General features: G+C 42.9%; 1 protein-coding gene across 2 annotated transcripts in view; it reads left to right on the forward strand.

Annotated features, from left to right (window-relative positions):
* The window catches only part of RSPO3 (R-spondin 3), a 61,455-nt gene continuing 35,173 nt past the window's right edge, over positions 1 to 26,282 (forward strand). Inside the window, exon 1 of one of the 2 annotated variants that reach the window (XM_054819050.1) lies at positions 1 to 937. In XM_054819050.1, the coding sequence (XP_054675025.1) occupies positions 841 to 937 (97 nt within the window). In that variant the 5' untranslated portion in view covers positions 1 to 840. The remainder of the gene's footprint in view (positions 938 to 26,282) is intronic. The other variant, XM_054819049.1, reaches the window with a different exon arrangement.

Genomic DNA, 26,282 nt, shown 5'->3' on the forward strand with positions numbered 1-26,282 from the left:
CGCCCCGCCCCGCCGCAGGGGGCAGCGCAGCCGCGGGGCCGGCGCGGAGCGGCGCCCCCCACCCGGCCCCGCCGCTGGAGGATGCTCGGGCGCTGATGCCCCGAGGGGGCTCGGCCGGGCGCGGGGAGCTTCCTCCCGCCGTGCCGGGGCACTGGGGCTCGCCTCCTCCCGCCCCGCCCCGGGGCCTCTCCCCCGGGGCCCCGCTCCGGAGCAGTTCCCGCATGAAGCCCGGGGGCTCCTGGTCGGCGGGCGAAAGAGCCGGGGGGGCCCGGCCCACCTGCGCCCGGCGGCTGGCGGTGCCCGCGGCGCAGAGCGCGGCTGCTCCGGAGCGGCGGCGGCGGGGCTGGGTCCTCCTCCTGCCCCCCCGCCGCTCCCGCCCTCGCACACTCCTCTCCCACCGCCATCCATCCATCCGTCCTGTCGGCACCTCGCCCGCCCGGCGCACACACGGGCGCGCACAGCCGCACGCACCCCGGCACCCCCACAACATGCTGCCGGCCACCGGCCCGGCATGGACCCCGGCGGCGGCTGCTCGGCTCCTCTTCGCTGCTGACTCCCCTCTGAGGTTTGCGGCAGGTAGCGGGGCGGACGGTTGGAAAGTGCAATAGGAAAAGCGGAGGGGAAAAAAAAAAAAAAAAGGAAGAGAAAAAAAAAAAGGAAAAGAAAAGGCAAAAGCCATCAACCCGGCCAAGCCCAGCTTTGGATCTCAGTGCAGGTATTTCTGCTGCTGTGTTCATCCTTTGCCGCCTACCACCCCGTTTGTTTTGGGTTTGTTTTTTTTTTTTTTTAAGGAAAGAAAAAAAGAACGAAAAGGAGAAGTCGAACTCTCAAAGGGTTACTATGCAATTGCGACTGATTTCTTGGTTTTTTATCACTTTGAACTTTATGGAATACATTGGCAGCCAGCACGCCTCCAGGGTACGGCGACAGGGAAGAAGTAAGTGTGAAGAGATTTATACTTTGATAACTTCTGCTTCCTCTCGTTGTGCTGTTCACCTGTCCGGGGGGGGGTGGGGGTTGTTTTTCCCCCGGTGCCTGTGCGAGTGCGCTAGGAAGCAAGTCCCGCGCCCGCGGCGCGGCCGAGCGGGTCTGCAGGCAGTTTCCTTGAGTTGGAGGGATGAAGGCGATTTTTGATCTCTTTCTGCTTTTCTCTCTCACCTCACCGGGATGAGCAGAGCTCGCTCCGGGAAGACCTGCGTCTACTCCTTTATATTTTAATGTCTGGTAAAGGGGAACATCCTTTCCTAGCTCTTTCCACTTCCTAAAGGGAAAGCGCAATGACACGACAGGTAACTTTTTGCCGTGATGCTGTAAGCGCCTTTCTTCATCCCGGTCACCATTTAGCCACCTGGGGGAGGACGGAGAGAGAAGCCCCCAGCCCAAGAACCAGCAGTACAGATTATCGCTATAGGCTAAGCCTGGCGCCCGGCGATGCTGAGTGGGGGTCTGGGGTGTCGCGGCGTTGCCCGGGCCGCTGGCTTCCAGCCTCCAGTCGCCACTAGTCACCTCGGTGGCACCGTCCGGGAAGCCCCTGGGTCATCCATCGGCACTGCCCCGGGGCTGTGGACCCTGGGGTTTTTTTATGGTTTGGGGTTTTGGTTTTGGTTTTGTTTTTTGTTTTTGGTTTTTTTTTTTAAACCCACGGGATGAAGGGAGTTTGTCCCTTCTGACTTAGCCAGCCCCTGACCAATGCCGCCTGGGTCCGGGGTGGCGGCAGGAGGCAGCCGGGAGGGCCGGGGGGCGAGGGGCAGCACCCGGGGTTGCTGGCAGCTGCTCCTTGGGCGCTGCCGTCCGGGGGAGGCGATGTGGTAAACGAGAGGCGAGGAGAGCCCCTCGGCATCGGGGCAGGAAGAAAAGCGAAGCAGAAGCGAGTCGCCCCCTCGGGAAGGCGCTGTCCAGGTCGCGGGGCGCTGCGACGGGCGGGCGGGCTGTGGCGCCGGCGTGGCCGGCAGCACCGGGCAGCTCCGAGGAGCCGGGTCCGCGGTGACCCCCAGGGGCTGCCGACGGCGGCGGGATGCGGCAGCAGGGAGCACCGGGACGTCCCCCCGATCCCGCCTCGCCACCCCGCTTGCATCGGACCCGTCGCCGTTTCTGGGGAGGGGAGGCATTTTCTGCGCACCTACCGCGGAGGGGCCGCTCGTGCTTGTCCTCTTTTCCTGACAGCTGGAGATGCCGAGGAGATGTCATGAAACACGGCAGCCTGCATTTAAGCAGCAAGAAGTAACTGAGTTACTTCCTCAGCGAGGGGACGGGAAAGTTACTATTATTTTAATTATTTTTTTTTGCTCAGCCCTCGCTCCCTTCCCCTGCTTGGCATGGCTAGCCCTTGAAAGCCTCCTTTGTATGGTTTGCCTCCTGCACACAAGGTTTGATTCACCTAAAGTGCCCCTAAAGCGGAGCCGAGGACGAGAGAGACCGGGGCTCCAGCCCTCCCATCCCCACGGCCGCGCAGCGAGGGAGCACTAAGGGCTAAGTAAAACATGTCAGGGCATCCGATTTATTATCCTTGGCAAGGGAGGGCTCCGCAGCCTCCATCACTTCCCACCCACTCCTTTAACCCCTGGCAGCCTCGGGCCCACGAGCTGCGGCTGCCCACCCCGACGGACGCGGGTGGAGGGGTTCAGCCCTGGGTCGGGGGCACAGCAGGGGGGTTGGGGGACAGGACGCCCACACACCCCGGTGGGGCGAGGGTCGGGAAGCGGGCACCATTCCGCCCGTCCGTGCTCCGGCACCTGGTGCACGCCGCGCCGGGCCAGAGCCGGGCCGGCGGCGACCTCTGCTGTCCTGTGCCGCGGCGGGCAGCCCGCGGCGGCAGGTGCTCGGCTCCGCTCGGCACGGCACGGCCGCTGCCCCCCTCCCGGGTCTGCCCTTTTGGCGGGGGAAGGCAAGTCGCCCGCCTGCCCCCGGCCGGTCTCGGTGCCGAGTGGGCGCAGGGCAGCCGCGTTTCCCAGCGTCGAGGCTGCAGCGTGTGCGTGTGGTGTGCTGCTCATGCGAGCGCCGTCCCACCTAGGTCTTTCTTAGCCCCGCTGTTCAGCAGCGTGATTTTTGGGAAATGGAAATGGAAGTGTTGGCTGCAAATAATTATCTGGTTGATATAATGTGGAGAAGGTACGGAGTACTTGCTCAAAGTTTTCTGGTTAAAACACAAGAGTTAAGTTAAATTCACAGCAGAAAAAGTGGCTGAAAAAATCACAGCAGAAAAGAGTCAGAATGGAAATCTGTCTCATTATTTTGGCAACGAAGACAAATAACTGTCAGAAAACCTCACCTGGACACGGTGTACATCGTCCACTCGAGGTCTTCAAATTGGGATGTTTGCAAAACATGCTTTGGTATAACTAGCGGTTATTTGGTGTGAAGCAAAAATTGGAGCATGAGTGTTTACGAAAGTTATTATAAAAGAGATTACGGTCATCACTCGCACTGATCATTTTGGCTATTAGTGAACACTGGAACTTGAAAAAAATGATAGTGTGCAGATAAAGAAGACACCTGTCAAATTCATGTATTACATGGAAGACTTTCTCTTGGTTTTCTCTTTCTTTTGCCCAGATAGTCTCCGTTAAGCGTAAGTCCTAAACCCATTGCTAGGGAAGTGTTTTTAAATTTCCATTTAACCTATGTATTTTTAAATACAGTACAAACCAGTTGCCATCAAGCAGTCAGTGAGCCAGTGTTACTTCATTTTGTTCGATATCCAAGTCCCTCATTCTATGCATTATATTGTAGACTCCCATATTTTAAGATAAAGGAATAATGAAGCCTGAACTCACCAATTCAGAATATGCTGGGCCAGACCCTCAGCCAGTAGGAACTGAAGTTTCTTTTTTACTTTACCCCATCAGAAGGACCTGATCCTGAAGGATTACTTATTTTGTACCTATCGCCAAAGTAATCTTTACTGGGAGAAAAGTCTGGTGTGCAGTCCTTTCACTCCCCAAACTCCTACTGAAATTTCTAATTTGAGCATGCTAAATTTCCATTTCATAATCGGTAGTAAATGCAGAATTGGCTGTACAGAGGCAAAACTCCTCTGAAATCCACTACAGAGTGCAGAGGATTGGGTCCATAATTAGACATAGCAGACAATATCAATAAAAGTTCAAAAGCAAACATATCATTAGCAAAAAGAGGTTTGTTTTTATTCTGATAAGAGCAATTAAGATTAACAAACTAACTTGCTTGTTCGGGTCCTACAGGAGAGATATGCAGCCGAGTATAGACTAGCATACCAATAAATAAGTAGTTGTATATATCTGCCAATGATTACAGTTTGCTTAGGAAAAAAGTAGGAATAAGTCAATAGTTCCAAAAGATTTTGGCTCTGCAGGCCACCACCAAGCCTCAAAACAGTACTGACAGTTGTGCACCTTCCTCATTGACCTTTTAACTGACGGAAATGAAGTATTATTTGCTATGGGTCTGTGAATGACCGGCAGACCATTTGCCGTGACCCTGTGGACTACCAGTGAGCCACAGACTAAATTTGGCAATTGCTAGAATAAGCAAAGTGATAGAAAATTCTGCATTTGTACCACAACTCCTACATCTGGGAGTAAAACTATCAGTATGACTTAGTGGAACAGCAATTTGGATGTAGAGCTACCATGATGTATATTATTGGTAGCCCGTCAGTATCTGATGTTGGCAATTGCCTCCTGCCTTTTGCCGTAACGGCACGTTCGCGATACCCAGTGTTCGTTCGTTCATTCGGTTGCTCCTTTGGTCGCTCCTCTGTTGGTTCCTCTGTTGACGGGGGATGGCAGGTCTTCCAGCATCTGCTTCTGGTTACGGTCACGAGTGGAAGGCTCTACTCTGCAAATACTCTGTTTCTCTAGCTTCGTTTGCACGCAACTACTTTTGAATTCAAAATTAAGCAGATGCGTAACAGCCCATTTGAAAACATAGCTGTATAAAATAAAATGAAATGGGAGAGAAAAAACACAAACTGGTAAAATTATATCTTCATTTTTTTAATACCCTCATGAAGGGTGTCATTTACATGGAGGTAAAATGTCATCAAGTAAAGAGAAATTACATTATTAGTTAAAATAACACTGCATTTGGGAAGTTTTTTTTTTAATAGTTCACCATCAATATACATACTACTGATATCTACATGTATTTTTAGGGCTGGTATGGCATAGATGATAATGCTACATATTCTATATATAATATAGGTGTTGTTACCATTTTTTTTTAAAGAAATAATTTAATATATCTGAGTGCAATAATTTAAAGCAGAAGTTAGCCAAGCAAGCAGCCATCAAGTAAGCTGAATCTGTCCTTGAGTGGGATTAAATTATTCAGTGTTAGTTCTCTTTCAAAGTATTTGTATGCTGCCAATAATTTTTTCTTCTGTGATGTTTTCATATTAGTATTGTTGCAGTAAATACTTTGCTCGTGACAAGTGCATCTTTTTTTTTTTTTTTTTGTAATGAAACTATATTTCTCATTTTTGGATGAGATCCTATTTGTTTTGAAATAGACTGTAAAATTCCTACTGCAGTCATTAGAAACAAAAGCAGACGGAGAATTGTTTCATCGTATTTTCATAAACTGTGAACGTATTTCATAGTAGCAATATCTTAAACAATTAAATATTAGAAAATCGCTACCCATTGCTGAAAGCATTAGAAGTATTATAGGATAGCCTGCTTGCATTGTTTTTTTTAACTCTATGTGCATATAGATCTGTGCTTGAAGTATACTAGCTGCATGTGGAACGATACGTGCTATTATCCCAAGAGACTAAAGGACTTTACAGACCAGTTCCCATTTCATACCTGACATCTGAAAAGGTGATAATTTTTCAGCCACTGAAGACATTTCTTATACTATTTAAAATGTATGTTAAATTGCAAATACATATATCACAACATCTCAAAGCCACGGATGTAGGATGGTATACCAGGAAATATAAAAAAAGTCCTATTTCTCTTTGCAGGCAGAATAAAATATTGCTATTATTAAAGAGATGGGTTTAGAGCTTGAACCTACCCCCTACGCTTTCAGTGGAGAAAGTCCCATGGACTGTGCTGGAGCTGGAGAGGGCTTTTTTCCCGCAGGACCTCAGGAAACATTTTGAGTTTGGAAGAATTCCTCTGTTAGACTACTTGCAAAATTGCATGATCCAAATATGTACGATACCTATATAGGAAAAAGCAATTCTCTGTACCTTTCAAAACTGCGATATAGAACCTGCTTGGGAGGCAATCTCTTTCTTAAGCGTAGGAAAAGAACAGCTATTTTACTACTTTCACGTATGGAGCCAACTGAAGTCAATAAAGTTAACTCTGAGATTAATTTCTTCTTTTAAGCTTTGTTATTAGTGTATCAAGCCCTTACAAATCCCCGGTCTGCTGCTGCTTCTAGCTGTAGATTTTTCACTGAAGATAATGGGAGTTATGCCTAATAAAATCTGAGCTAGGACTTGAAAAAATCAGACTTACTCATTATCTCTTGCTTAGCGTGCTCATTTTGCTTTCCGGTTAATAAAGCTAGTGTGCTGGTTTGACCACTGCTCTTTATCGCTAACATTAATAAGCTGTCTACCATTTCATATTCAATCATTTATAGACAGTGACTACCAGGAAAACTCATCCGTTAAAACTATGGAGGTTCTTAAGTTTTTTCCACAATGGTAAACTGTCCCTCATGCTGTTGAAATTAAGTGAAAAGTTGCAAAACTCTGGTGGAGGAGACAGAAAAGCTAACAAAAAAAAAATTTTTTTTGGTCTTATTTCTAATTTTGGAGTCTGAACTACTCAAAATCACTTTGCCAATTTTTTACCAAAATAAAGCAGAACAAAGCAATCTTATCAGATGACAAAAGGCAGCTGAAACAATGTACACTTTTATACAAAAGTCTGTCTGCCTGCTATTACCATAAACATTGCCACAGATAAAATATTCAGAGAATATTTATACATGCAAAACATGTTATGGCTCTCAAAAACAAAACAAAACAAAACAAAAAAAACCAAAAAAAACAACCCAAGAGAAGAGCTACAACTTTTTTATAAATAATTGAATAACTGAGCTTCTGGCAATGGCAGAACAATTACTTATTAGACGCCTTGTCATAATAAAATCCAACAGATTTTATTAATGATTACTTTAACCCTATTTTTGTTGTTAGCAGTGAGCAGTGCGATGAGCAACATTACTTAAAAAGAAGGAATGATTGTACTATGGTTATACGATAGCTGATTAATAAACATTTTGCGTGTTTGGATTTCTAGATTATGAGCTATAGAGCATGCATTTTAAAATGTCAGTATTATTTACTTGTGTGATCAAAAATAGCACCCACTGAAGCAAAGCCATAAAACTTACTTTGCTCCAGTGCTGCTAGGGAAGAACTCAGCTATGGGGACCGGAGCTGAACCGGGAGAGGCACGAACCGTGACTGCACCGAGCTCCCGCCTGCTCCGAGCAGCACCCCGGCATTGCACCGATACTTCAGCTCCACGCAACAGAGTAATTAGGGGGAAGAACATAAAGAAATGCTTATAGTGACACTTTTAAATAAAAGTAAAACCCCGAACCACAGGTCTACACCAAGTTCTGGTAGTGTGCTGCTATTAACATTATCCTTTCAAGGTTCTTATTGTGTGTCAGTTTTATGTCCTGACATGTTTCATGTTTAAACTTGAAAGGTCCTAGATGGGATTTCAGACGTTTGATATTTCCTGCAGGGTAAAGCAGATTTTGGGGCACTGTAAAATAAAACAGGAGCTCATTGATGGGTGTTGGAATAGCAACGATGTGTGATTCCTGCGGCTTCCTGTAAAGAGCGAGGGCAGACACAGTGAGGCGCGGATCCAAGAACAGGACTTAGGTGCCTAAGGTGTGTCTGGGGCAGGATTTAAACACCTGAGTCCCTCGCCTTCAAAGCTCTGCTTAATTGCTACCTCAGCCTCGATGCACAGGCATTTCTGAGATCTTTTGTCATTTCTAACATGAGACTACAGCTTACTGACATTGAGCGTCCACCTGGCATGGGAGACTTCTGGGCTCAGGTCCCTTCTGCAGAGACTTTGAGATTTTCTCTTAAAGAAATCCTGGGTAAAAAAGGCAATAAATAAATCACAACAAATAATAAAAACAACACTACAACGTTCTTCCACAGGGAGCACAGGACTCTGCAGGCGATCGCTTACTGACACTGGAATATAATCACACGTATCCCTGCTCCCGTACCCGCCCCCCCCCAAGTCCTTTTCTATTCTGTGCTAAAATGGGTGCAAGCAAATTACCTGAGATTACATGCAAATCCAGATGATAAAAAGTCAGTTTATTAGAGCAGATCAACACAGGCTAGAGTCATGCTAGATAGAAGAATTAATTTAACTTAAATTTTCAACTCCGGGCTGAATATTTTAGCTGCTAAGGTTTTGGATATATTAAGGGCAAGACTGCTGCTCCCTTCTCGGTGTGTTTCAGAAGAAAAAGAGTGAGGTCTCCTTGCTTTTGTTAGAGAGACCTACTTGCAGGGCTGGGTAGCACTGACAGGGTGCCTAAACCCCCTGGACAGCCAGGATTTGAGACAATTTCTGACCCCAGCATTTCCCCATGACTAGGCTGAGAATCCCCTGTTGAGCGTGCTGGCTTTTGCCAGTCCCTTTTGGAGGCGCCCAACTCTTCCCTCCTACTGAAAGGCAACTCAGATGCCTCGCTCAGGACTGCCAACTGTACTTTGATGGAGGCGTCGATGGAGGGCATCGCTACACAAAGTAGAAATAGCATAAATCCTTTTATCAAGCACCAGCTCATCCACGCCACTTCTCTCCAAATAACTCACCAGGCGCACAGCTTCCCTGGTGACAGCATTTTGGTGGGATGTTACAGCAGAGGTACGGCTTGAGCCCTTTTTCCTCATCTCCCCTACAAAGTGAGGTTCTGTTTCACAGGGAAAGAAAAGACGACTGCTCTCGCGTGAACCAGAAACGTAGGAACAACCAGCTGGTGGAACAAGATTTCCATTGCATTTCTCGACTAACATTTACAAACATCCACATTAACCAGAGCTACTAAAACCTGACACTTTAATATGTTTACAAAGTTTATGTATGTTATCAGCACATGTAATACTCCCAACAGGATTTATTACAGGTTTCTTTAGCAACAACATTTTTATTCATAACAGCTCAACTGGTCAGAGAGAGGAAAACAGCCAGTTTCTTCAGAGCGCGCCTCCCACGCACACTTGCCCTGCATTATTGCATTGCTTATTCATGAAGATTACAAACACCAGTGTCGGCAAGTGTTTCATAACCTTGTTTCCTTTTCCTAGAATGTTCATAATTAATTTCACTTTTTTCTATGCCACTGAATAAGGAGTTGCTGGTTTTATTTTACTTTATGTTACACTGCCGAGTGAAGGATTACCCCTCCAAAATAGAACCAAGTGGGACCAAAGGATATTTATTTAACATGGGAGTCAGAAGAGGTTAAGTGCATGTATTTAGCAAATACATGGAGATGGATGAAGATTCCAGAAAGTTTTAGTATAACACTGAACTGAAAATAATCAACGATGATGAGACCTCCTTGTGCTGGGCACAATGGTCACAGATATCATAAAAACTAATGGACAAGATCTTGAAGGCAGGAAAAGTAAATAAATTACACAATTTGGTGTTTTGCAAAAAAAAAACCAAACCAAACCAACCAGCTTTTGTTTTGCAGTCCAAAATGAAGTCACACATTCGTCTCTTTTGTGTTTATGTTTTATGAAGAGTTGAGCAATTAATGAGTTTTAGAGTTGAGGATGTATTAAAAGCAAAAGTAGAATTCTGTACGAGTGCAGAATTTATAATTGTGCTATGTCCTGGACAAGCATTTTTAACTTCAAGGCTCTGGCTTCAAGAATGAAACAATTTAAATGTGCTATTTAAGCTACCGTTGAGGAGAAGCTTCAGGGGTGTAAGAATTTATCAGTAGGATTCAGTTGTGAGTGAATGTCAGCAAGAGGACATCCACATGGCTGCTTGGGTCATACAGTATTTCCTAAGTAAAGACCAAAGTTATTTTGAGGAACAAGTAAATATAAAAAAAAATTCCCCTGGACAGATAGTGAAAAAAAAAAAAAATTCCCTTTCTCTGTTGGCATCATTTATTTCTGTTAACAACCTATAAAATTAGCATGATTTGAGAATGCTTATTCTCTTCCATGACTGGGTACCATGTTCTTTCATCTGAGTAATTCACTGAGATACTAATCGTGCTTTAAACCCCCAGCTTCTTTCAAATGTATGTTTTAGAACCAGTAAGCTGTTACATTACTAACTCAGCTCAGTGTATTTCAGGAAATAATGTAACAAGTGGTGACATATATTATGTTTGTGTGGTCTCTTGGAGGTCAAAGTGGACTCAGTCACTCCATGGATGTGAAAATTAGGGAGGAGGTTTCAAGTAGGCTTTCTTTTACAACTTATGTACTGTGTCTGGAGACTCTGGTGAACATAAGTCTTCCCAAGCTTTTTGGAGGCTGGAAGCACTGGCTGGGGAGCAAGTGGAGTGTGTGTGGGGGTCTTATTTGTATTTGCCGGAGTCTGGCTGGCCACAAAGGAAACTGCAAACTATACCCTTTCAAGCTGAGGACAGGCTGCTATTCACCTCTTTCTGAAATCACATCATTTCCCAGCTACCCAGTGAGCAGAGAAGTTCATTTCTTCCTCAGTATAAATCACACCTGAGTCCAGATAAAATAGATTAATCAAAAGAGTAGTCTTTTCTTGCATTTCCATGCTTCATTGATTATGTAAAAAAGGAGGATTCTAACCATAGCTATCACTAAAAGACCACCAAGCATTTTGAAAGTCAATCCATAATCCTTTTCTGAAGCCCTGCATAATTTGTTGAAAAATAAGTTATTCATGTATGGAACTTGCTGGTTGAGCCTTCCACCCTGGTTCCCTGACTGACTGTGGTGACTGCTGTGTGCACCAAAAAGAGCCTGTGTTTTTTATCTGGAAGTCTGCAGAGACCTTGAGCACATCTTGCCCAAAAAAGATAAGCCACAGAAATTGCAGTCCTGCATATGAGAGAGCTTATTCAGAAGAAGAATCTTCCACCTCATACTCCCTGACTCTTACATAAGCCTTCTCTGGCTTATGTACTTCATCCCCTGGAACCCTCTAAGCATACAGCTGTTGTCCTAGAGCTGGAAAAACTCCTTTACTCAGCCTATGACCATCATCTTCTAAAAAGACCTTTTTGACCATCAGCGTATATAACTCTTGACAGAGGTGTCAGAAAACCGTAAACCTACTAAAAATGCAGGGTGGCTTTAACACCATTCACAAAATATTGACAAAATTTTTGATGGAAAATTTAATATCATTTTATAAAATATAAAAATATAATTCTAAAATTAAAAATATAAATAAATAAAAATAATATAAATGCTCATATATTTAGTCATCTCTCCCTTCTCTCCTACACATTCATACCTATGTCTTTATATACACATTCACATACATACATACAAATTCACACAATTAAAGGTCTTGACTTGTTCTTAAAGTATTTTCTCTTTGATATTGTCTTAAAATATAGGTTAAAAGACTACTGATAACCCCAGACAGAAGAAGTTTTGTTTCAAGCCACACAAAGCCCTTTGGTTTGTCTGAAAACTCCATCTCTTCTCCCACTTCTCATGGTCTGTTTGGTCATGGAAAACAAAATTATTGGTTTTATATAGGTTAAACCAAACACTAATTAAAAAAAAATCACAGGAGCCTTGGTAGGAGATCTTCTTCTCTTTCTGTTGAGCCTGGCATGCTTAAAACTATACTAGAAAATTATATGGACCCTTTCATTTTTGGTTGTGTACAGGTGAAACCTTTATGGCTTTCCATATGACGTGTATCAGTAGGCTGGAAATTTTACTCAGCAGCTGAGAGGGAAAATAACATTCCTTAGGCTGGGCTCCAGGCAGGGGAAATCGGTGGCGCTAGAGAAGAAGCATCTTTCCTTGCCCCCACGACAACCCAACAGCACTACGGCTGATGTTGCCTGGAGAGACGTCCGTGCGTATGGGTGGATGTGTGTACCTACATCTGTGCATCTGCTGAGGGAACAGCAAGAAGAGTTAATATTCCTGCCTTTTATCAGAGAACAGAAATGTCATGATCGTAAGGCACATGCCAGACTAACACGAGGTTTTCAATTAGAGCCTCTGCATTGTTTTTAATGGGAGTTGGTTTAGGCAGAATAAACATTTCATAAAGGTTAAAGGATTGATTCTGCTTCTAGTTACAACTCATGTCAGGAAGCAAATAACTCACAGAGCTCTGCCAGCATAAAATTTGCATGTGCTCAGAATCCAGCCTAATATGTTTATATAGCCTATTAAAAAACACGATAGTTGGTGGGGGATTTTTGTTCTCACTCACCAAGAAAAGGAGCAGCAATGCAATCTGCACTTTTCTTCCCGAGGTGCTGGTAAAGATCATGAGGATATTCCACCATCTTTTGTAAGAGAACAGCTGCAATTTGCCACTTAAAAGTGTGGGAGGGATATTTTCACTGCTTCCCCCATGCTGTACTTATTCACCCTGCCCAGCACTGTGTACTCGTGAGCTTTCTCCTACTTTGCCATTTGCTCAGTTATAGTTGTCAAGCTTCCCTCTTCCCTCTCTTCCTACGGGTATTGAACTCAGGCACTATTTCTCAAAGTAGTGACTGAAGTAATTCAGAGAGGGAGAACGTACACCAAACCAGACTAGCTAAATAAGTAAGCACAAGGATAGACTCCAAATGCCGCATTTTCTGAAGTGGCAAGTGGCAGAGGAACTCCGGGTCAGCTCCATTAGCCTGCCTGATTTAATACAGGCATGGTCCATGTCCTCCTTGCTATCCATAACATGCCAGGATCCATCCCAAGTCCACCTGGAAACAAGAACCAGCAGGTGAATGTAGTGAACCAGAGCAGACACATCAGAATTCACATGCGACAATGTTATGTAGGGTATATGATACCGTGTCCTTGTCAAATGATTTTTTCAAATAATTTTTTTCTCATTGTCCCATCAATTTCTGTTCCTCCTTAGTGTCACCCCGAAGAAGCAGTCCCTTAGTGTTCCCTCTCCCTCACTCCCCTATTCGTACCTATAAGCACATTTTCTCTTCAGCATACTTTTCCTTTTTGATGCCAAGCCACAAATTATTGCAACTTATGGTTCTGAGCCCAGGGTTTTGAGGAGAAATGGTGGAAAGAGAACGGATGCCCTTGAGCTGTGGTGTGATGACTTGATGATAGCAGTGGGTTTCTTGGTGAGAGAAAAGAAGCAGTGAACAGCTTCTTTGATTTACAAAGACAGATTGTAAAAACAATCTATGAATCTTTGCATATACAAAAAGATGTGAATCCTTGGAGTCTTTGTCAGACACGGCCTGGGAGAAGTAAGGAAGGAGCTGGAAAAGTTTTCACAGTCTAATAGAGTATGTAGCCCTGAGGTCTATCAAATACAAGAATATGAAGGGTGGAGTTTGGAAAGTGGTGAACAATTCTGAATGTGTCAGCTGATACCAAACATGGCTATGACTATTTGACCAAGCACAGATACCAACATTTTCACCCAGTTTGTCTACTGCTCTCCAAGCAGCAGTGCAGGGCCCTTCAGGGACCAGTGGAAAAAGTTCACTGTTTGCAAAAATATCGGGGCGGGAAGAAAGCCCCCTCCATAATGCTTTGCATTTCCCTACAACTTTGTCTGGGAGTGCCACGATAGATGGCAGGGCAACTGGACACAATTTAGTACAACTTACAAAATCCTCCTCCTCAGCTGCAGAGCGACGTGGTGTCACAGAAGGCATGGGCAGCGGAGTTCATCAGCCAAACTGCAACACGCAGCACTGCTTGCTACACTCTGTAAGCAATTCCCAGCTTTCGTAATGCCTGATGGTCCTAACTTTCCCTATGCCAAGCACTTTCTCCAACACATTTAATTCCTCAAAGCTCTGCACATGTCTATTCTCTCTTGTGACAGAAGTTGAATAATGTCTACAAATGGAAATTTCTACTCCTCCTCTTGGCTTGCTGTGGAGCCATGACCCCCTCCCCCAATATATTCAGTCTAAGTGGATTTACAGAGTTAGTCTGACAGTTTCTGAAATAGAAAACCTCTGGTTAACAGCAGAGCCCAAGCACTGTTCTCTCTATAGGCAGGCCAGTGCTTCTTGCTTCACTTTAAGATGGACTCCCTCCGATGACGTTGGGTCAGAGGAGATACCACACCCCGTCCAGCCATCAGCCTCTTGCTGAGACAGCTATCACAACTGCCAGTTCTTCTTGAAGGTTTTACAATGCATACGGTTTCAAACAAACATCAGATGAAAGCAATTTTAAGTCTAAATCAAGCACGGCCAGGTTTGCATTGGTGATTTATTGGTGAAAGTCATCAGCTCCTATTACCTATTTCTTGAGCCATCTAGTTCTTTGGCTTCCAGCCATTTCTAGGGCCTAATTCTGTTCCTATTGAAGTTAATGGGAGGTTTTGTCACTGATTTCAATAGGAGGTCTTTAACTTTCCAACTTTATGTCTATAGAGGCTTGAAATGCTTCCAGGTTTCCATCATAGTCTGCGGTTCCCCTCTTTAAGTCAATTGGACATTAACAGATTGCCTGGGCCCACACCTTTGGACATAGGAAAGCTCTAGATCTGATTCAGCTCTCACTCACACACCAGCCTTATACCTCAGTGAGTCCCTCCTGATTTATACTGGCAGGAGAGCGAGGTCCAATGTTACTTATGCCTGGGTCATTGCCAGCAGAACACGGAGAGAATTCAAGTCACTTGTTATCCCCTTCCCTGCACCTCTCAATCACAGCATATATGTACGTGTATATATACGCAGATATATTGGAATCATCTGGACTCTTTTAAGTTATTCACCATCGAAACTGACTTCAAATTCAAGTTTTAAAGTTGAAATAACAAAGAAGGAAAAAAGAGCCAGAAGGGAGCCAGCTGCAAGGGTACTCACAATTTTCATCAGTCTATGGGACACTCCTAATAACATATTTTACTACTTTGTAGTGAACTTTCTTTGCTTCTGCCATAAATATATTCCCTATGCTGTAAATGAATAGCTTGCAAGCTCAGTAAAGTTAATATAGAAGAATAAATCTTAACTACCTAATGTCAGGTCAGAAATATAAATCTTATCTAATATGCCAGGTCAGAAGGAAAGAATACTTTTAGCTGAAAATAGCAAATACTTTCCAGTGCAGAGTAGGAACTTATTTTTCTCTTTAAAAAAATATGCTCCCCCTAATAAGATGAGTTGAACAGTCTCCTTTTAGAATCTCCAAAAGAAAAATAAACACATAGAGCAGAGTTAATTTATAAAATGCTCCAAAGTTTATCTTGGCAGAACAGTTTTAGGCAGTGAGATTTCTCTCCCTCTCACACATGCATTCATACACATACACACTCTCTCTCTCTCACACACACACACGTCTCAAAATTAGGACAGGCCCTTACAATAGCAAATACTTCAGAAAACTTCTATATCTGGATAAATTCACAGATCCTTATTCAGGCAAAGCTCTCATTTTCAAATCAATGGAAATTTTTCCAAAGCAAGACAACAATCCTTCAAGCCTTTTTGTGTAAGTACAGACCTGCTGTGTCACAGCGGGAGATAGCGAGCCACACAAGCGCCTCCTGTCTCACGTCCCCCTCCCATGCGCTGGCACTTCTGCCAGCTGTAAAGCAGCAATGCAGCCGCCATCCCTTCCTCCAGACTGCCTGGGGCCCCACTTGTTGGGCACAGCTGGATAGCCTGGTGGGTGATCTATCAGCCAGCTGCTGCTGGCACACAAGTCTCTCCCAGGAGCCACAGGCTCCCACTGCTGCCCATCCTCTTGTTCCTCCTCCACATGTCCTTCATACACGTCTTGCACATCAGGACCAAGGCAACTTCAGAGGCTGTTAAGGTGAAGCCCACCAAAGGCTTTCTTTCAGCCTCACGGGCTTAGCTTTATTTTTTTTTTTTAATAGTCCATATGCCTGCAATCAGCTTGTGCCAGGGAGCCACAACAACAGGGGAATACTGCAGGCTCCAGATCTAACAGCCAAGAGACCGCCCAAGTGCAGGGCGCAATGCAACCAATGCCCTATGCTGACCCCCCAAAGAGTTTGGAGCTCCTCCACCTCTTGCAGCAGTCACTGGCCTTTCAGACAGTTTTCTCTTCTCTTCTCTTCTCTTCTCTTCTCTTCTCTTCTCTTCTCTTCTCTTCTCTTCTCTTCTCTTCTCTTCTCTTCTCTTCTCTTCTCTTCTCTTCTCTCCTCCTCTCTTCTCTTCTCTTCTCTCCTCCTCTCCTCTCCTCTCCTCTCCTCTCCTCTCCTCTCCTCTCCTCTCCTCTCCTCTCCTCTCCTCTCCTCTCCTCTCTCTCTTCTCTTCCCTTTCCTTTTTGGCTGCTGGGAAGTTGCCAGTAATTCCCAGCATTTGGTCTGACAACTGTTCTACTGTAAATATTTAGAAGAATCCATTAGAGATTAAACAAAGTGTAAGTAACTGCTCCTAAGTGATAGCTCTTATTAATGTTTGCAGCAATAGGCGCTTTACAAATGCATATGAAAGTCCTACCTCTAGGCTGCTCGTAGGAAAGGGCGAGATAGAAGGCAGCAGCCAGAACACAGTGTTATTTGAGCATCAGTGTGTTATCATTATAAATAATGAGTGCAGAGACAGCATTCTGTAATGTGTGCACCATGCTTGCAAATCTTCTAGACAGCAACGGGTAGAGTGCACAATCCTGACCAATGTGTTTTAAATGATCTCTATCAGGCTGCAAAAGTACTCGGACCCCCAGTTTGGACTTCTTTGCCTTTCTCAGGTCTGCCTCAAAAATATATAAAAAACAAAAACAAAAACAAAAACACCAGCCCCCCTGCACCCCAAATAGTATCAAGAATCGTTATGTGTTGCAAGGGAAAAGACAAGCACTGCTCTTGTGGAATTTGTAAATTCTATTGTATTCTGAAATTATCCTGTCTATACAGTGTCTTAAATGTTCACCGTGCAGTGTGATATTAGTGTTCTGGGGCTGACGATGAGATATTTAAGATGCAATGCTGACATAAGTCACTTTCCAGTGGATTCAATTTTGTGGATAAAAAAGGCCACCTTTACAACAAACTGAGATGAATGAAGATGTATAAATGCATCTACACTCTAGCTAATTTCTTTGCTGAAAAAATACAATATTCTAGGAATACAGTGAACAGTAAATATACGTCTACGCATCTGCACACCATGGCAGAATTTTCTATCCCAGCAAAGGTTAGTGATACTGGTTGTTTTTGTGGGGGTTTTTTGGGGTTTTTTGGTTTTTTTTTTTTTCATTTAAATTACATTATACATTGTCAGTTTGCAGTGAGTAAGGTGTGGTGGTTCCAGTACAGAAGAGGTAAAAAATTAATCACAAGACTTGGCTTCAGTGTCCACTTTGCACTGGTTAGGTTCTGCAAGCAAAAAAACCTGGGGCTTACCCAGGGTACTCATGATGCTTTCCTAGAGTGGTATGACTGATACTCAGAAATAATGCGTGCAATGCATCATTTCTAATTTTTTAAATTGGCAGCCCCCCTCAACTTTCCTGTCCCCTATCTTAAAGAAATCGTCCAGATAGTATCTAGGATTTATCTGTGTTGTTCATCCTTTCATTTTAGTTCCATGGACACATCTGACTCTTCAAATTTAAAGTCACCATTTTCTGTATGTGAGTTTAGATCATTACTGAAGAAATAAATAAAAGCAAGCTGGGTAACTGGGAGAGTTGGGTGTGAGCCAGAACATGCTGACTTGTTGGGTACTCCCATCGCTGATCATTGTGGCTTATCGAGTTGCTGGATTTGGTGTCACAGCAGGGAAAAAGGATGAAACTTGTTAAGGTAAAGTTTGGTACTGCAGGTTTCCCAGGGAAAGAAAAGGGGAAGGTATAATGCTAGCGATCACCTGAAGCAGGCCTCAGCAAGTTAGAAAGGGTGGTAGCAAAAGAAGTTATTAACAGTGTCCTCACTAGTTCAGATGTTGGGCTGGTGTCAAGAGTGAAGAGGAGGCTGACATCTGCCCCAGCTTCCCCTCTGCACAGTCAACTAGTACGCAGCACAAAAGAAGTAAACTTGTTATCACCAGTTCCCAAGCATGAGATGGGCTCAAAGCATAGGCAGCGATGTGCCTGACCCCAGGGGGTGCAGTAGATTTTTTGAAGTGCTGCTAAAGCAACGCTGTCTCTGATGTTTGGCTGAAGCCAGCAGCCGCCTGCCAGACAATGACTGCTACAGGCTGGATCTGGCCTTGTACCACACATCATTCATGTCCAAAAGCAGGAGACAGAAAGTCATGAAGTCTTCTTTAGGCCTTGGTCTTTCTGAACTTGTTTATAGGCTTCTGGGGGCCGACAGTCTTCCACCTCTAGAGCCAGTAGCCATCAGGAGAAAGGGGTGAGGGAGCTGTCCTGAGCTTCTTGACAGTGGCAAGGACAATGAATGTCAGGTAGGATGTAAGGCAATTTATCTTCTTCTATACTTCCATGTGTGCATATACGGGAGCTTCAGGAAGTCAGGCAGAAGACATGCTCATGCTCTAGAAAAGCTACAAAGGGAGAGACTAGGTGGTCTCTTCAAGGAAGAGGAACATTAGTAAGGAGTGTTTCTAAACTAGTGGGCTTGGATAGCCGAGAGCAACTGGAGTTGTTCGGCACAAAACTCCCCATAGTGAATGTATTCACCTTAAAATAATAACAATACGAAGCAGCAGCAAGAATGCACCTTTCAAAACCTGTACAAATATCAGTTCATTTTTCATATTAATTTTCTTGACAGATTTACAAGAGGGCATTGTCATATTTTTTCAAAAAGTGAAAAGAAGGTGGATAAGTTGTCTCCTCAGACCAGCCATCAGCAGTGATTTCATTTTAAGACACACAGATCACTTACTTGCAAATCATGCTGAATTCCAGGTGGTCAGACCTCTTACGTACCTTAAGGAACAAATCTTCCACTGGATAATTTGGCAGGGCACTGTTGATTTTTACAGGACAGTGACATTTGACCCAAATAAATAATTTTACCATCTCCCTTGACTGCAGGCATTGAAAGAATAAACACCAACAGCTGAGCTAGTCATTGGACATTACATGGCAATTCCCAGGCCATGTCATCCTTAGGCAGAGGTTTAAGACAGTTCAGAGGGACTGAGCCCTAGAAGTGTCTGTTTGCCTCCAATGACTACAAAGTCTGGTGTCCCCAAGCCCAGAGGATCTCCCCCTCTATGCGATCTCCCCATAGAAGAGTTAAACCCAACAAGATCCATGCTGACGTTTGAGGATCCTGGACAGATGGGTCAATCATGGATGTCCAAATCTTCAGTGCCTACAACCAGGGGAGATGAATCCCAGCATGGGTCCCTAAGTGCAGGCACCTTACTTTAAAAAATTAGATAAAAATCTTTCAGAGGTGCTAAAATGTAGTTGAAAGGGAACTGAACCTCCAGAGCTCTTAATTCCCACTCTGGAGCCATGTTTGAATGTTCAAGGGCAGCAGACATTTTAATTATACATAATTTCAGGGGGATTGCTGGGATAACATTTCCCCTCGAGTTTGTGATGCTGTGGGCCATTCCTGCTTATCTTACGACATAATGATCACGATGAAAACAATTGTTTCTCAAAATTTGCTATTCCATTGCCCTATGGTCAGTTACAGCATGAGCACATGCAATTTGAGTATGAAGCTGCTGATTGAGAATAGAAGCACTCTACAGCCACTCAGCCCAGATGTGAATGCATACCCCGGGGTCAGCGGGAGCAGGGGATCCAGCCTGACACTTCCAGAGCAGGAACCACAGTGCAATGGGGATGAAATAAAAGTGTAAAAAGAGAGGCTATAATAATAAAGGCAATTTTTCTTTTTTTTTGCTCACAGCCAAGCTGGCTGATGGAATATGCTGTTTAAGGCAACGGTGTCTCCAAGTTCCATATAAGACAGCATCTTAAACACTCCTCCCAGATCCTAGTTTGAAGAAACAAAGTGGAATGTATGCTGTAGTTCAGAAAAGACAGGAACAGTTAATAACTTGGCTTGTTATTCCTTCTGCTTTTTGAAAGAGAAGTTTTCCGTCATTTCACTCCATTTTTACACAAAACGACATTCCATCTTTGCCTCCTCTTTAAAATATTAATTTACTAGTGCTTTCTTAATTTTCTCTGATATATAGAATAAACAAACTGAGGAAGAGACCATTTTGCTGAAGAATTCTAGATACATGTTTAGGTTTTAAAAAATGAAAAGATACTGTTAATTTTCTTTTGTTTTGCCAGCAATTTCATATGAATGTTAAACAGCATTAGACAAGCGGCTAAGACACAGCAAGAGAAAATTATGTGAAATCAAAAGGATGGTTTCTTGAGATTCTCCCCTTCTCTAACCTGCGCAAATATATCATGGTAAAATCAACAAGTCTCCTACCATCTGTTTGCTTACACTGATGCCTCATCCAGCAGATATGCTACATTGAAACCTTATGAGACATAAAAATCCAATTTTGTTCATAAGGCAACAATGTGGAGTTTGTTTTAAGGAAACTGAAGTTTATTTTATTTCTGAAAACTCCTGTGAAGCAAGTAGTTCTCAAATCACAAAGAAAATATTGGATCATCACCCTATATTAAAAATATGGCATTTTTATTTGCTTTTATCCACAATTATTTCATTCTCCTTTTTATGTCATCAGAATCAGATTGATGAGCATAATACAACTCACTGTGAGTAAGAAAATGATGATATTGCTGATGCTATGTCAAGGCAAAACGCTAACAAACGGCTGGCTCGCCAGCGCGTGCAGCCCCTAGCCAGGGGTGCGGCAGCAAGGGATGTCTGAAGGTGCCTAGCAAAAGCTGTAGGACCCACTCAATGGTTGCTTTCTCAGGCACAATAATTTATGGCTAAACTACAGCATGCTTTTAGAAAGATGTCTGGCCTCTTATTTGAAGCACACATGCGGCTGAGATTATATCGCATCCCTGAGACTGTTGCAATGATTTAACTACCAAGGCTTTCTGAAATTTGTCTTGGATAATGCAGTTGAGACTCACTGATGCCCCTTTCCAACCATGGATCTGTCATATCTTTACTTCCAGTAGCAGATAGCTTTATAGCATCCGATATTTTAGGGGGAACACTTAATTACAGACTGACCTTTTTTCCACCTAGAGAAAGAGGTGCTGTTGTAGAGTGTGCCTCAGGCAAGGCTGGTTTTGGAGAAAACACTCCACAAAGTTAGATGCAGTTTTTACTGTGCCTTTTTTTACCTCTAAGAACAGGCATGACTAGGCTTTAATGTATCTGATCTCAGCCCTGTTCTAAGCCAGTGTAACCCTTTTGGTGTTGAGCTTTCATGGAGCTGTTCTTTGCTTATAAAGTCATAACAGAAGAATCGGAGCAGGGTCTACCACAGTGCTGTTCCTATGTTGTGACCAAGCAACTGTGTTCCCAATGGAAGTGAAGACCATGAATACGTCCCAGTGCCATTCTCCCTCACAGCTGTGCCCCACCTGCCACCATCAGCTCTCAGGCATTATGCAGCATCAAGACACTTCACAGGTTAGAGATCTTCAGAGGAAGAAAACAGCAGTGAGGTGATACACTGACCCTTCTGGATCCCTAGTACTGAACTATTGCTTCAGCATGGGCATCGGGATGGCTACGCCTCCTCCTTGCAATATAAAGCGGAATAAGACTGATAGCAATCATGCTGGGGTTGCTGGTAAGAGCCACAATTTCAGCTCTAGAGGTTCCCTAAATGTCTCAGTTCAGACTGGTTATGGCAGCTATCAAACAGGCGGTGCATTCCCTTTCTTCTCCAAACATGTGTTGTTAAAGAGCTGCTGCTCTACCCCTAAGAGAAGGGTAATATGACCCATAAAGCATTTACTCATATTGTGGAGCTGCATCTTGCACGCTATAAAGTGCCTTGAGGACCACAGGGTGAAAGGTCCTACAGAACTGCACATCTATTTGGAGTATTACTGCTGCTGTTGCTATTTGATTATACCATGTTCTCGGGGGTTTTAAGGATGGTTGAAATCACAATACAATTTGCAATAATTACATCTATTTTCTTTTTCACATATCTGTGAAAAAAAAAAAGTAATCATTTTCCCTGATCATTTGGCCTCCTTTTCACTTGGCTTCACTTTGAACACCTCTTTCTAATTTTCTCTGAGAACACCTTTGTTGTACTGGCTTTTTTCCATATGGAGTGTTACATATGATGTTGGTATGGAAAGTATTATATAGTAAACAGCAGATTTAAGCTGGAAAAGATACTTTACAGATTAATGAACGGGTTTTGAGTCTCTCATAAGACACCAGTTTGATTCTTACTGAAATCAAAGCAATCTGTTTTCCTTCCCATCAGAATATAGTTTAATAGCCCCTTATAAAATTATTTAATAATCTCAAGGTTGAAAAACTTTACATTAAAAAAGCAATGAAATTATCATCTGTGTTGGGTCTCCTGCTGAGACACAAAGAAACAGGGCTGCTAACTCCAAGCACTGTAGGAATCTTACTCCCAGATATAATGGCAGTGATTTAAAATGCATGAACATTAATTTTAAAAAGTTAATAAATTAAAGTTGTACCAGAAGCCTTTCATAAGCCTTTTGAATTCACATAGCTATGCTTTTCTCTGCAGAATTAAGGAAGCGAATTTATTTTTTTAATCTTTTAAAGGAGAAAAAAATAATGGTTTTGATTTCTGGAACACCATGAAAACATAGTCATTATGTTAAAAATATTTGATATTTAATTTCCTGTACTGCAAAACTACCTGAAAATGTTGAAAAGTTAAAAAATGAAAAATAGTTTAAACTTTGAATTAGTTAACAGCTGAGAAGTTCAAGGCATTATTGTCAAAGAATGTTAAGAGTTAGACTTTTGCCTACTTCAGGAAGATATGTGTATGCTCCAAGCATACAAGAATGTGTCCTTAATTTTAATCAGGTATTTAAGTCTAATTTAAGTCAAAGGGTCTGTAACACGTGCGAAGGTAACCGTATGCTGATGTGCTTTTTTGAATGGGGAGGAATTTAAGCATGGGCTTACATGGTAATTGTTCTGGGTTTTTTTTCAATTGGGTCCGGGTATGAAGAAAGTAGCATAAAAGGGATCAACAAACATTAAAGCTTGCTAATTGGGTGCTCAGTTATAGAGGAGAAAAAGGGCCTTTTATTTCCCTGAAATTTCTGACCTTTTTTGTTATTTTTTCTTCTCCCTGTTTCTCTTTGCTCACCGACCACAGCTCTCGTTTGCTGTGGACAATTCCCAAAGGGAACATTCCTCGCTGGAGTAACTTACCCAGCTCTTTTCCTTAATTTACAGCGAGTACAGCACCCCTTGCAGATTGCACAGCAGACTCTTTGGCTGCAAGCCAGTGCTAATAGCATGTTTTCCAATAATCTAATCTCCTCAGTCACAGAGCAGAAATCAGAAAGTTAAAAGAACTGGCTTCTCAACTTGTCTCAGTCTGCCTTTGAAATCTGTGCATGGAAAGGTTGTGCAAGTGACTACAATAAATTGTTACCACGCTTGCACCCATGACTCGGTAGTTGTGTTCATAACAATCTGATGTATATGAGAGAATCCCATATAAAGCAAGGTTTAATGTGGTGCCAGGAACAGAATCACACATGAAGGCTTGCATGTGCAAAGAAGCCAGGAATTTCAGCCAAAGCTGAGGACATATTGTAAACATCCATGAATTAAACACCTCAACGCTCCTAAAAGATAGGTATCATTTCTCCTTTGCAGATGAAGAAATTGAAGCCCAAAGATGACAAGGCCAAAACTTTTAAGTTTGGCTCTAGAAGTGAAGCAGCAATCCTTTGATTGGACTCCTAAATAAATAGCTGCATTTTCAGACCTCTGACCATCTGCATCTTCCACAGGCACTCTGAAAATCAGGTTATGTACGTAGGAATGAAGCAGGAGATTAGTTGTCTCACTGGAGGCCCTGGGTTTGAAAATGTGGATGTTAAAATACTTTTAACTTTCCAATGCTAGAAGGGGGCCATAAGCAAGCAACTTCACCAATTTTCAGATCCAGGAACCCTCTAGCTTTCTCCAAAAGCACATAACTCAATGGTGCTGTTAGGCAGGTTTCAAATGTAGGGAAAGGCAAAGTAACAAGAAGTTGCCTTTATTTTCTTCCACGCTGTTTGTTTCTTTTTTATCTGTACTGGACTGTGTATACGTTTGCTTTGGTGGGTGGGGAACTGATACCATCGCAATCATTTTTTCTCGTTCCTAAGATTCTGCAGACCTCTGGTGGCCTAGAGATTACAGGTTGATAACTGGCTCCATCACCCTACCCCAGGACAGAATCCCCTATATGAACAATTTTGCTTGTTGTCACCGGGGCCGTGTACTTGTGGGGAGCTGCTACCTCTCTGTGAGAGCAAATTGCTTGACTTGCTTCATGCAACTCCACGAGGTCAAGGAGTCAGTTAAGAAGGATGTTTTCATACCAGGGCACAGTTCAACCTTTCTTTTCACTTATTCCATTTTGGCATCTGCTTGTGTCATTTTTTATCACAATTTTTGCTGCAGCAGCCCGGCATTTGGAGTGGTGTTGTTGCGGTCATCTCATATCCGAGCCCTGTCTCATGGCAGCCCAACGTGGTGCCGCAAGCCACTAGCCACCAGTCAAGCTGCCAAATATTCATCATATTGGATGCTTTAAAAATAACTGCTGTGATTTCATGTTTTTCTAATATCTAGAGGATGTTTGGTTTTCACCGAAGCCTAACTAATTGTTGGTATAACTTATATTAGTTCTATTTGCAGTAACGGGTTCTATTTCTATCATGTATTCTGCATCAGCTTAACTTAATTATTTCACAGCGTGACAGAACAGAACTAACAGTCCTCTCTTCCTCATTGCTGTAGTTATTAGAAAAACGTTCTTCAACAGAGCACTGTTGCAAAGAGCCAAGGATATTTTGCAAGCTCGCTAAGGCATCCGACACCTGAAAAAGCAGCTCTCTCAGGCCATGAAACAGCAAATGCATCATTTCATTGTGCAGCAGGTTGGGTAGGAAGAGGCGTCTCACAAATTTGTACTTGCACGCACAGCATAAGGTTAAACATGCGCCCTCAGGGTGCTGCTGCGATCCAGCCTAAATGATGTGACTCCTACCGTTGTTATTGGTGACATACTTTAGCAAAAGTATATTTTTAAGACCACTTATTCAATTGTGCATAAAAAGTGGCAGATATCACTTTGGATGTACGTCAGCAATATTAAATAATATATCAGACAAATAAAACCCAGTCATCCCTAAAAGTTATAATTCATAGATTAACCATTAATCTTTCCAAATGTTTTTGTCTTCAGTTTAGGTTAAACTGGTTTGAAAGACACATAAGGCTTTATTTTTCATATTTTTTGCTGTTGTAGAAAAACATTAAAGTGGCTTCTAAACCTTTGACTTTTCAGTTCTTACTATAAAATGCTTAATGACACTCATAACACTACCCTTAAATTTCCTAGACATTTAATTCTTGGTTTTATATATAATCATATAACTTTGTTTGTTTGTTTTTCTTTACCTAGTATTGTCAATAGGTGGCCCCAGTTTATTTATTTTTTTAGTTTAGAATTTCCTTCTTTATTTTAAATTGAAATTCCATATCTAACCATTCCTTACCACCTTTACGTTGTCACTATTATTATTTAAAATTAAAGCCACTCGGAGAACTATTGACAAAACAAAATTCCATTAGAACATGTCACTCCTTAAAAATAGAAGTATTTTGTAAAAAAAAATTGACATATTTTTGTCCAAATATTTTTCAAATAACTCAAAGTATGTATTCCCAACAGAGTGAAACAGATTACCTTTTAATCTTTTGTGAAATATTTCATACATCTTTGCATTTTATGGAAAGCCGTGATCGATCGGCTTACTGACCGCTGAGGTCATAATGGCGCTGCCTGTCATTTTTACCTGCGCGGCTGCATGGAGCTCACCTGGTCTGTGCAACCACTGGCTACAACAGTCACTAACAACCCCGCGCAGTCTGCAGCTTCTGTTTTCAAATACAGCCTGTGCATAAGCTTTCAATTAATTTAACTCTCTGAAAAGTTTGATGTGTCAGTGGTATGCTGTTAATTGGTTTTGGGATAAAGAACATACTTTTACAGATGTTACATTTTAAAAAAACCATAACACGACTAACTAGTTTTAATTCATTTTA

Source organism: Grus americana, chromosome 3 (genome assembly GCF_028858705.1).
Source record: "Grus americana isolate bGruAme1 chromosome 3, bGruAme1.mat, whole genome shotgun sequence".
NCBI classification, from domain to species: Eukaryota; Metazoa; Chordata; class Aves; order Gruiformes; family Gruidae; genus Grus; species Grus americana.